General features: G+C 46.1%; 1 protein-coding gene across 1 annotated transcript in view; it reads right to left on the bottom strand.

The window, feature by feature from the left end:
- The window catches only part of IDH2 (isocitrate dehydrogenase (NADP(+)) 2), a 47430-nt gene that overhangs the window by 22061 nt on the left and 12686 nt on the right, over positions 1–12683 (bottom strand). Inside the window, exons 2-3 of the mRNA XM_063925827.1 lie at positions 9751–9842; positions 5716–5881 (exon numbers count right to left, since the gene is read on the bottom strand). Coding sequence (XP_063781897.1) covers positions 5716–5881; positions 9751–9842 — 258 coding nt within the window. The remainder of the gene's footprint in view (positions 1–5715; positions 5882–9750; positions 9843–12683) is intronic.

The following is a 12683-nucleotide window of genomic DNA, read 5'->3' on the forward strand; positions in this document are numbered from 1 at the left end:
GGAACTGAAGTCAATTCTTTTCGGAAGAAATTCTACAGGGCCGAAACTTAAAAACTTAAAGAACCCCAATTTTAGGCTCAAAACACTCCTGTTTTCAGGAAGTGTAGAATTCGACCTAGTTGAATTTTCTTCGTGGGGCCTTCCTGGCCTCACCCACGCAACATATTTTCACCACATGTGGTGATGACATTGTGCGGTCACCTCCTTCCTGGCTTTGACCAGGGTAGGTATGACCTCTTATGGAATGCCTTTTTCCTTCAGGATCCGGCATTCAACCGCCATGCCGTCAAACGCAGCCGCGGTAAGTCTTGGAATAGACATGGTACCTGCTGAAGCAAGTCCCTTCTTAGCTCCCCAGGCCCTTAGTCCTCTGTGAGCATCTCTTGAAGTTCCGGGTACCAAGTCCCTCTTGGCCAATCCGGAGTCACGAGTATAGTTCATACTCCTCTATATCTTATAATTCTCAATACCTTGGTTATGAGAAGCAGAGGAGGGAACACATACACCGACTGTTACACCCACGGTGTTACTAGGACATCCACAGCTATCGCCTGAAGGTCTCATGACCTGGCGCAATACTTGTCCCGTTTTTTGTTCGGGCGGGACGCCATCATTTCCACCTTTGGTCTTTGCCAATGGCTCACAATCATGCGGAAAAACTTCCCTATGAAGTTCCCACTCTCCCAGGTGGAGGTCATGCCTGCTGAGGAAGTCTGCTTCCCAGTCGTCCACTCCCGGAGAGAACACTGCTGACAGTGCTATCACATGATTTTCTGCCTAGCGAAAAATCCTTGCAGTTTTTTCACTGCCCTCCAGCTTCTTGTGTCGCCGTTTCTGTTTACGTGGGCGACTGCCGTGATGTTATCCCACTGGATCAATACCGGCTGACCTTGAAGCAGAGGTCTTGCTAAGTTTAGAGCCTTATAATTTTGCTCTTAGCTCTATCTATGTGGAGAGAATTCTCCAGACTTGATCACACTTTCCTGGAAATTTTTTTTTTTCCCTGTGTGACTGCTCCCCAGCCTCTCAGGCTGGCCTCCGTGGTCACCAGCATCCAATCCTGAAAGCTGAATCTGTGGCCCTCTAGAAGATGAGCACTCTGTAATCACCACAGGAGAGACACCCTTGTCCTTGGATATAGGGTTATCCGCTGATGCATCTGAAGATGCGATCCGGACCATTTGTCCAGCAGATCCCACTGAAGAGTTCTTGCGTGAAATCTGCCGAATGGAATTGCTTCGTAATAAGCCACCATTTTTACCAGGACTCTTGTGCAATGATGCACTGACACTTTTCCTGGTTTTAGGAGGATCCCGATTAGCTCGGATAACTCCCTGGCTTTCTCCTCTGGGAGAAACACCTTTTTCTGGACTGTGTCCAGAATCATCCCTAGGAACAGTAGACGTGTCCTCGGAAAAGCTACGATTTTGGAATATTTAAAATCCACTCGTGCTGTCGTAGAACTATTATGCTACTCCGACCTCCAACTGTTCTCTGGACCTTGCCCTTATCAGGAAAGCGTCCAAGTTTCTTTTAAGAAGAATCATCATTTCGGCCATTACCTTGGTAAAGACCCGGGGCGCCGTGGACAATCCAAACGGCAGCGTCTGAACTGATAGTGACAGTTCTGTACCACGAACCTGAAGTAACCTTGGTGAGAAGGGCAAATTTGGACATGTAGGTAAATGTCCCTGATATCCAGTGACACCATCTCATCCCCTTCTTCCTGGTTCGCTATCACTGCTCTGAGTGACTCCATCTTGATTTGAACGCTTGTATGTAAGTGTTCAAATATTTCAGATCTCACCGAGCCGTTTGGCTTCAGTACCACAATATAGTGTGGAATAATACCCCCTCCCTGGTTGTAGGAGGGGTACTTTGATTATCACCTGCTGGGAATACAGCCTGTGAATTGTTTCCAATACTGCCTCCCTGTCGGAGGTAGACGTTGGTAAAACAGACTTCCGGAACTTGTGAGGAGGAGACGTCTCGAATTTCCAATGTACACCTGGGATACTACATGTAGGATCCAGGAGTCCCCTTGCGAGTGAGCCCACTGCGTGCTGAAACTCTTGATGACCCCCTACCGCACCTGAGTCCGCTTGTACTGCCCCAGCGTCATGCTGCGGACTTGGCAGAAGCTGTGAAGGGCTTCTGTTCCTGGGAATGGGCTGCTTGCTGCAGTCTTCTTCCCCTTCCTCTACCCCTGGGCAGATAAGACTGGCCTTCGCCCGCCTGCCCGTATGGGGACGAAAGGACTGAGACTGAAAAGACTGTCCTTTTCTGCTGAGATGTGACTCGGGGAACAAAAGATGGATTTTTCAGCTGTTGCCATGGCCACCAGGTCCGATGGACCGCCCCTTTATACGGCAATACTTCCATGTGCCGTCTGGAATCTGCCTCACCTGACCACTGTCGTGTCTTCGTCTGGCAGATATGGACATCACATTTACTCTTGATGCCAGAATGCAAATATCCCTCTGCGCATCACGCATATATAGAAATGCATCCTTAAAATGCTCTATAGACAATAAAATCTTGTCCCTGTCAAGGGTATCAAAATTTTCAGTCAGGAAATCCGACCAAGCCCCCTCAGCGCTGCACATCCAGTCTGAGGCGATTGCTGGTCGTAGTATAACACCAGTATGTGTGTATATACTTCTTAGGCTATTTTTCAGCTTCCTATCAGCTGGCTCCTTGAGGGCGGCCGTATCTGGAGACGGTAACGCCACTTGTTTTATAAGCGTGTGAGCGCCTTATCCACCCTAAGGCAGGCATTCCCAACCGCGGTCCTCAAGGCACACCAACAGTGCAGGTTTTAGTGATATCCAGGCTTCGGCACAGATGGTTAAATCAAAATAACTGAGGTACTAATTAAGTCACCTGTGTTTAAGCCTGGATATCACTAAAACCAGGACTGTTGGTGTGCCTTGAGGACCGCGGTTGGGAAACACTGCCCTAAGGTGTGTTTCCCAACTCGCCCTTACTTCTGGCGGGAAAGGGTATACCGCCCATAACTTTCTATCGGAGGAACCCCACGTATCATCACACACTTCATTTAATTTATCTGATTCAGGCAAAACTACAAGTAGTTTATTCACACCCTACAAAATACCCTTATTTGTGGTACTTGTAGTATCAGAAATATGTAACACCTCCTTCATTGCCCTTAACATGTAACGTGTGGCCCTAAAGGAAAATACGTTTGTTTCTTCACCGTCGACACTGGAGTCAGTGTCCGTGAGGTAAATGGGCGTTTTTACAAGCCCCTGACGGTGTCTGAGACGCCTGGACAGGTACTAATTTGTTTGCGGGTCGTCTCACGTCGTCAACCGGCTCGCAGCGTGTTGACATGATCACGTACTTCCACAAATAAGCCATCCATTCCGGTGTCGACTCCCTAGAGAGTGACATCACCATTACAGGCAATTTGCTCCGCCTCCTCACCAACATTTTTCTCATACATGTCGACACACACGTACCGACATACAGCACCCACACAGGGAATGCTCTGATAGAGGACAGGACCCACTAGCCCTTTGGGGAGACAGAGGGAGAGTTTGCCAGCACACACCAAAATGCTATAATTATACAGGGACAACCTTTATAAAAGTGTTCCTCCCTTATAGCATTTAATATATATTTATATCGCCAAATCAGTGCCCCCCCTCTGTTTTAACCCTGTTTCTGTAGTGCAGTGCAGGGGAGAGCATGGGAGCCTTCCCCTCAGCCTTTCTGTGAGGGAAAATGGCGCTGTGTGCTGAGGAGAATAAGCTCCGCCCCCTTTTCGGCGGGTTTTTTCTCCCGGTTTTTAAGAACTGGCCTGGGTTAAAATACATACATATAGCCTTAATGGCTATATGTGATGTATTTATTTTGCCAATAAGGTACTTATATTGCTGCCCAGGGCGCCCCCAGCAGCGCCCTGCACCCTCCGTGACTAGGTCAGTGAGCCGTGTGACAACAATGGCGCACAGCTGCAGTGCTGTGCGCTACCTTCATGAAGACTGTGAAGTCTTCTGCCGCCTGTTTCCGGACCTCCGTTCTGCCGTCTTCTTCAGCGTCTGTAAGGGGGATCGGCGGCGCGGCTCCGGGACGAACCCCAGGCTGACCTGTGTTCCGACTCCCTCTGGAGCTCAGTGTCCAGTAGCCTAAGATCCCAATCCATCCTGCACGCAGGTGAGTTGGAGATCTCTCCCCTAAGTCCCTCGTTGCAGTGATCCTGTTGCCAGCAGGAATCACTGAATGAAACCTAAAAAAAAAAACTTTTCTAAACAGCTCTTTAAGAGAGCCACCTAGATTGCACCCTTCTCGGACGGGCACAAAAACCTAACTGAGGCTTGGAGGAGGGTCATAGGGGGAGGAGCCAGTACACACCATGTGACCTAAAAGCTTTTTTAGATGTGCCCTGTCTCCTGCGGAGCCCGCTATTCCCCATGGTCCTGACGGAGTCCCCAGCATCCACTAGGACGTTAGAGAAATGGCATAACCATTTCTTCCATTTGTTAGGAAAAATGAGGTAAAGGGAACATTTGACATATTCCTAATGTCAATGTAAAATTTGAAGGGGCACCATTGTTTGGCATAATGAATTGGGAGTATTTTATTAGATATAAAGGAACTTTGCTTACATTCATGTTACTGTTCTATTATATCCCCTTCAGACTGCCAGCAATAATCAGGGTTATTACAGGGCAAGCAACCTGGCAGTGTGAACAGTAAGTCGGGTCGATGCAAACAAGCACCCATTCACTGCATAGGAAGAGGCGGGGCTTTGAGACCTTATCTCCAAGCGCCACCTCAACAATGACTTCACCAACCCCGCAATAAGCCAAGTCACCGCCAGTCTGAAAAGGGTCTCAGCCGGGTTGCAACCAGAAAGAATCTGTATACAAAATGCTAGTGCAACATGGCAACGCGGTCTGATAAGACTGATGTATTTAACTGCATACATCAGCTTCAGAAATGACCCAATATTTAGCCCTTTAAAATTAAATGTGCCCTCCTCAGGGTCAACAACCTGCCCAGAACAATCCTACAGTGAACACGTTATTTCAGTGGAAGCATATATCAGCCACTAGCTAGGTGGCAAGCCTGTCCTATAATGGCCAAAACCTCATCTACTTTTACAGTACCAAACAGCAGTGAAGCTCAGGAAAAGTATACAATTGTGGAAAGGCCAAAATTACCTACATTATAAAAAGAACTTTTTTACAAGAGCAGCATTATGAACTATCTGTAGAATTATAGCATATAACAGAAGACCTGCATATTCATTACATTATTGCACTCTGGATAAGTGGATTTTATAATGCCTATGTCACTCTAGGGGGTCAGTCCAATCACCTGCAACAAAATAAGTGCAGCTGTATGCCACACTTATGGTACCACCAGACTCAGATTTTAGTGTGGGGTAAGATTACACCGCAACAGCAGTGAAATGCGATACCTGCGTTCACACACCACTGCAGCGGCAACTCCCCTTCAAGGGTGATTGGATTGACCCCTACAACTAAACTGTAGCATGCCTAGTGTCTAAACAGTGGGAAGAATTTGGGGGAGTGGGTGGTGTGGTAGAAGTAGTTACTTGGAGTATTTATAGCAATTTAAGCTTCTATATGCAGCTCTGAAGTACCAAAGCGATTTATGAACACTAAACTAAGTTTGCATTTGAACAGTCACTGAACATGTACATCTCTCGTTACAGTACACTACCTTCTACTCGCCCCTCATCAGGAGTAATCGTGGCACATTTCACAGCAACGTGGTACTTTTGCGTAGCCAAAGCAGAGTCAATGGTGACCTGGTCATTGGTTTGGTCACGATATGGAAGCCCGAGATCGTAATATTTCAGTTCAACATCAACATTAGACAAGATCAACTACAAAGAAAATACACATTTAGTCAAAATAAAATGACATTCTAAAATCAGTCTCACTGTAAAGACTGCAATGCATTATTCACAAGACCTGCATCTATGTCTACGCAATAACTAGTATAATTACTACATCAAGATTACAGGCAGCTACCAAGGTCCACTATCAGGATAACTTCTACTTAAAGCATTTTACAGCTTTGCTAGAGAAAGTGCCTTTGCCTTTTATTTGGAAAGGCTGGCAGCACCTAATGCCCCAGCCTTGTGGGACTTCTGAGCAGACTACATTTAAGGTATCCATTATTTGGGACAGGCCTATCTTAAACGTGGAGCTAGTTTTGGCTACTTCAAGTTTTTGTTTATACAGTCAGCTCAGATTTTTCACAACCTGTGCATAATTTATGACCAGAGATTCAATACAGCTATTGATGAAAAATGTATACACAAATGATCAAGGGCTAAACTGAAATACAGCAAAACCATGATAATTGAGCCAATCAACAGGTAAACAGGCCTCTGGCAGCAAAATGGTAAATGCAGAGGTGTAACTTTTTTTTAGCAATAAAGCACCAAAATGTTAGCAGTGCTTTACACTGACACTACATTACAACAAGATAAGACAGCCCAGACAAACATGCTTACACATTATACGGGGCTCATGTAGAGTTAGGCACATTAAAAGGGGATGGGGCGTAGAAATCCTATAGCACAACAAATTGAATAGCTCTCAGCACTTATTCCCAGAGCTAATCATTCAGCTGAAATCCCCCACCATTTAGTCTTAACATAGGCACAAAATGCAGCACAAAAACAAAATGCATTTTATATATTGTTCAGTTGCCAGACTCATCCAGGTCCGCAAGCATACAGTCAGGGGTGTAGCGAGGGTGGCCCCAGTGAAGCACAAGCTCCAGGTGCCGGAAAAGTTAGAGGGCACGCCGGATCCTGCTCATCCCCTCCTTTTGCCCCCTATACCACTGTAAAGGCAGCCGCAGAGGAGGAGCAGGTTACTTCTGTGCCACAGCACCCCCCTCTACATTAGAAGCTGCAGAGTAACACGTATAAGTGGCTCTACTGTGACAACCTCCCCTATTTTCTATCCCTGTTCTAAACATGAGGCGCCTAAAGGAAACTTTCACCCTGAGCTCCACAAGGTCTGAAACCTGCCCTGTTACCAATTTAGGATTTTTCAATAAATTTTCCTTTTCAAATGTAAAATGCCCCAATTCAGTACAGGGGAGAGGGTACTGAAACATACCCTTGCTCTGGGCACCATGGCAGCTAGTTAGACCACTGCATACAGTACATGCAAGCTTACACAGCCCTCTAGTATGTTTTAGGCTTGCACTCAGATGAGGAATGAAAGCAGAAGCAATAAATGCTACCCTGTAGTACAGGTTTGCTATATTTAATAGGCATGCAGCATATAGACATTAGGGGGAAATCTGTTTCACCCCACAGCTAGGACTAGGGTGTGCAAAATTGAGCAATTCAATTGTTGAGCCGTTTAAACGCCCAGTAGCAGCAGGGATGACATTTCTACTTGCAATCTCCTGAGGTGCGAGAAGAAATGTGTGCTTAGTTGGCACTTTGGGTGTCCAAACAGGAGTTTGGATGCCCAAAGCAGGACTTTAGATGGGTTTAGCAGTTTTACGTGGCTAAACCCTGTCTGGGCATGACAAGCACGTGCTCCCACATAACTGAATTTTGACAACTGTTTGGGTATCCATACAGTCCTGTTTTAGACAGGAAAATTAGACGCCCAAAACAATTTAATTACCCCTCATTGACATGAAATGCTAACATAATTAGAATGTTGGCAAAAGGTTTCTTGTGGTGTATCAGTGACTTTACTGATTCGGCAGCTCCAGCAGTGTATTCACAACCAGCGGCAATCACTTCACTAACTAGGATCTAACTAACCTTCTGCTGCCGTTACTCCGTTCAGATGTCTACATTTTAACTGTCAACATTTGACATTACTGCATCCTGCTAAGTACATAATATAGTACTTTTCTGAAGTGTCATACAGATGTAGCCATGCTCATCTTTGTTGCGATGCAGCATGCTGCAACACAGTTTGGCAGGCCAGGCTGCTACATCTGTACATACATGGACATAGGCCGACTTCCCATACCAGCAGTGAAAAGTAAATCTGCCTGTACCCCCCAAAAAAGCTAAATCAGATAACCGTATAAGAGCTTAAAATCTGTTATAATAAAGTATTTTGGGCAAATTGGGTCAAATGGCCTATATGCATTTTTCAAAAAGTGAATTATAGAAAGCCAGTGTGTCATTAAAATGCGGGTACATAAAAATGGAAGTACATATTTGGGTAATTTCACACCACTTTGGAAAAATTCCAAAAGAGAAAATTACTCCCACCAGCAAGCCTAAAAACACTTGTACTACTCAAAGTACCCCTATATACCTGTCCTATACATTGTGTCCCAGTTTCCATAATTTTGCACTTTCACCCAAAAAAAAACATTGGCCAATTAAAAGTTACACATCTAAGTGCCTTATTAGTCATTCAGGCTGGTGTCCCAGGGGTTCTGAAGCAAATCACAACATTCTTAAATTGAAATAAGAATTTTCCCAACTTTTCACCTCTTTAGAGGTGGTGACTTGAAATTTGCAGTACTTCGTTTGACAATTGAATTGGCCCTTTCCGATTTTAATTCAGTTTTTACAGCTAAAACTGCTCATTGCGGATAATTGAATTTGTCCCTTAGTCTATGAGGTATGCGCAGGAATTCAACTCCTGTAAACGTAATTTGCAAAAATACCCAACTACACAACACAGTAGTATGCATGTAAATACACCAAATTAAACAATTCATGTTTATATAGTAAGCAGTTGCAACACATTAAGTAATCTGACCCTCATCATCCTATAATGTCCTCTTAAGCCTCAGTACATCAGTTGGGTAACCAAGTCTTATTCCAAGAATACTGCTGACATGAACAGCATTTCACAATAATGTTAATACATGAGCCAATAGCCACACATCCCTACACAGAAACACTGGATTTTAAGGACAGCGTCATGCAGTTACAGATGAATAGCACAGCATTATGAAATTGAGCAAGATGTGTACAGCTTTAAGGCACAATGGGGTCAATTCAATTCGGCAACTTCTGAATAGCGCCGGGAATTAGCTCCCGACGCTATTCAATTCAGCTGCTAGTTACCCGCAATTGTCGGGAATTCTTCTTTCATCCGCGGGGGATGAGAGAAGAAACCCGACAAAAGTGCTGCCTCGCGGCTGGCGCGAGGCTGATTGTCGGGAATCAGCCTCGCGCCGGGGAGTTAAGTCGGAGAATGCCCGTTCTCCCGACAATTCAACCTGTTTACTTGGCGAGAATGGGCCATCGCAGACTTAACTGGAGCTGAATTGAATAGCGGCGGGAGCTAATTCCCGGCGCTATTCATAAGTTGCCGAATTGAATCGACCCCAATGGGGTAGATTCCATTCACTGACAGTTGAAAAGCACCAGGAGTTAGCTCCCGTTGCTATTCAATTCAGCTCAAGTTAAGTTGGCGAAGACCCATGCTCCCGGACTTAACAGGTTGAACAGGCATTCCCCTTCCCCCGCCGCGATGCCGATTCCCGACAGAATCAGCCTTGCGCTGGCCACACTTGTCGGATTTCTTCTCTCATCCCCCAGGGGTGAGAGAAGAATTCCCGACAATTGAGGGTCACTTGTCACTGTAATAGCGCCGGGAGCCAATTCCCAGCGCTATTCAGCTGTCAGTGAACTGAAGCGACCCCTTTATGTAATGCAGAAGGCTTGCACAAGTCAACTATGAAGTGTCTACAATAAAATATACATGTGCACAGCTTTGCATCTCTACCATAGTTGGCAATCACCTTTTCCTTAATGAACTCCCAGATGATACGTGTCATCTCATCACCGTCCATCTCCACCACTGGGTTAGCCACCTTGATACGTTTGTCTGCATCTGTAGTAAGAAAAAATGGATGAACTATTGAGTCTAGACTAGAGCAAGCCAGGCACAGCAGTTATAGGTAAATACATTTCCCCTAATAATCTTCTGAATAAGAAGTGACTTATCAGTGTGGCCTGGAGACATTCTGCACACAGGGGCTGATCTTACTGCTTGGCCTGATGTCCAGTTTGGCCACATTTGTCAAAGGCAGGTCATTCCATGCAGCAGGTTATCTTTCCAGCCATAGATGACCGGTCTTCAACATTCACAGTAATATATTCTGCTAGCGGGACTACGCTTATGTTGGGTACACCGTGGTATCTGGCCAATTGGCTAGCAAATAACACTGGTCAAAAATGCAGAGTGTAAGATACAGAATAGGAGCTACAGATCATTCTGGGGCCGCTATATCTAGGGCTGAATAGAGTGGCAACGTGAACTTGAGAATTTGCCCTTAGCGACCACCTTCCACCTATATTAAAGAATGCACTTTATAAATGCTAGCCAAAAGCTAATTGGCTACAACATGCAACTTCTCGACTTCTGTGCTCTTCATTGCTTGGTACATTTCCCCTTGGGTTCCTTATTGTCACCAGTTGGGGAGAGCAGCAGGTAGAAAACACACTTTAGCAGTACTAAATACCTCACACCGGGACTAGTTTGTTTATTTGGAAGCATTTGAGTCAGTAAAGGTTCTGTGTAAACCTGTTTTCATGTGATTTTATTATCTAGGCAATTTATTGACCAGTATAAAACTGGCATGTACAGTTTAATGTGCACTTAAAGCAGTAATCAACAAAACAGCTGTCTGTTGCTGTAGGAGGAAGGATACATTCATGGGTATATAAACACATTGGGGTCAACTCAATTTGCTGACCGTTGAACAGCACCGGGAATTAGCTCCCAGTGCTATTTAATACAGCGCCATGTGACACTTAACAGTCAGGATTTTCTCGCACCCCCGCGGGGTGCGAGCAGAAATCTGAAAATAGTGCTGGTGTGTGGCCGGTGCGAGGCTGATTCTGTCGGGAATCAGCATCGCGCCAGGCAGTTAAGTCGGAGAATGCCTGTTCTCCCAACAAATCAACCTGTTAAGTCTGCGAATGCCCGTTCTCCCGGATTTAACATGAGCAGAACTGAAAAGCGATGGGAGCTAATTCCCAGTGCTATTCAACTGTCAGCAAATTGACTTGACCCCACTGTATGCACATTGGTCAATAATAGACCTGAGTAACCCTATGTGCAAAGAGCATGCCTGTAGGAAATAAAGGTGCGTACACAGGCCGATAATATCAGCCGTTCTCTTGAATGGCCGATGTACCCGTGATATAAGTGATATGTCTGAATGCTGTTGATCAGACATATTGTGTCGGTCTTGCAGCAGTCGACGGCCAATAAATCTAACAATTTATTGGCGCATCGCTGTGTGTACAGGCGGTCGGCAAACTGCCCATACACAAGCTGCAGCAGCCGGCAGTGACTGACAGCTGAACTGGATGGGCGTGTGTAAATGCCTGCCCAGTTCATGACGTCAATCCCCCACAGATCGGCCAGTGTACAGCACACTGCCCGATCAGCCCAAAGATATATCTGCAGATTAATTGATCTGCAGATATATCTATAGGTGTGTACCCAGCATAAGACACCAGAGCCATTGCAACTGCGTAAAACAGTTTACCAAACTTCGCAATTACAGTCCAGGTTTTAAGGCTATCCATGCTTGAGTATACGGTACTTGGGAAAATGGCAGTAACAAGCTAAGATTCGCCTCCCCTGAAACGGTCGCAACACTCCTGTGTTTGAATCCCCGTATCCTGTTACCCGCCTGTCGGCTCTCTAAGCAAATAAGTCCTTACTGTGTCCATCACAAAACCATCGCGGCACAGTGGGGAGGAAAAAAATTGCATGTGCAGTGATGGCCTTGCGATGGCAGCTGCAGTGAGGACTTTTATGCAAAGTGAGCAACAGTGAAGTAGCTGAATTAGGCCCAGTGACACTCAGAAAAACTTCAATCTTGTGGAGTCACCAGATCATGTACATCAACAATTGTCATGCACTTGTAAATTAGATTTCTCTGACGTCCTAAGTGGATGCTGGGACTCCGTAAGGACCATGGGGATTAGCGGCTCCGCAGGAGACTGGGCACAACTAAAGAAAGCTTTAGGACTACCTGGTGTGCACTGGCTCCTCCCACTAAGACCCTCCTCCAGACCTCAGTTAGATTCTTGTGCCCGGCTGAGCTGGATGCACACTAGGGGCTCTCCTGAGCTCCTAGAAAGAAAGTATATTTTAGGTTTTTTATTTTACAGTGAGATCTGCTGGCAACAGACTCACTGCAGCGAGGGACTAAGGGGAGAAGAAGCGAACCTACCTAACTGGTGGTAGCTTGGGCTTCTTAGGCTACTGGACACCATTAGCTCCAGAGGGATCGACCGCATGGAACCGGCCATTGATGTTCGGTCCCGGAGCCGCGCCGCCGGCCCCCTTACAGAGCCAGAAGCAAGAAGTGTTCCGGAAAATCGGCGGCAGAAGACCTCAGTCTTCACCAAGGTAGCGCACAGCACTGCAGCTGTGCGCCATTGCTCCTCATGCACACCTCACACTCCGGTCACTGATGGGTGCAGGGCGCTGGGGGGGGGGGGGGGGGGGGCGCCCTGAGCAGCAATATAAACACCTTGCTTGGCAAAATCATCACAATATATAGCCCCAGAGGCTATATATGTGATAAATACCCCTGCCAGAATCCATAAAAAAACGGAAGAAAAGTCAGCAAAAAAGGGGCGGAGCTATCTCCCTCAGCACACTGGCACCATTTTCTCTTCACAGTGCAGCTGGAAGACAGCTCCCCAGGCT

The sequence above is a fragment of the Pseudophryne corroboree genome, chromosome 6 (genome assembly GCF_028390025.1).
Source record: "Pseudophryne corroboree isolate aPseCor3 chromosome 6, aPseCor3.hap2, whole genome shotgun sequence".
NCBI classification, from domain to species: Eukaryota; Metazoa; Chordata; class Amphibia; order Anura; family Myobatrachidae; genus Pseudophryne; species Pseudophryne corroboree.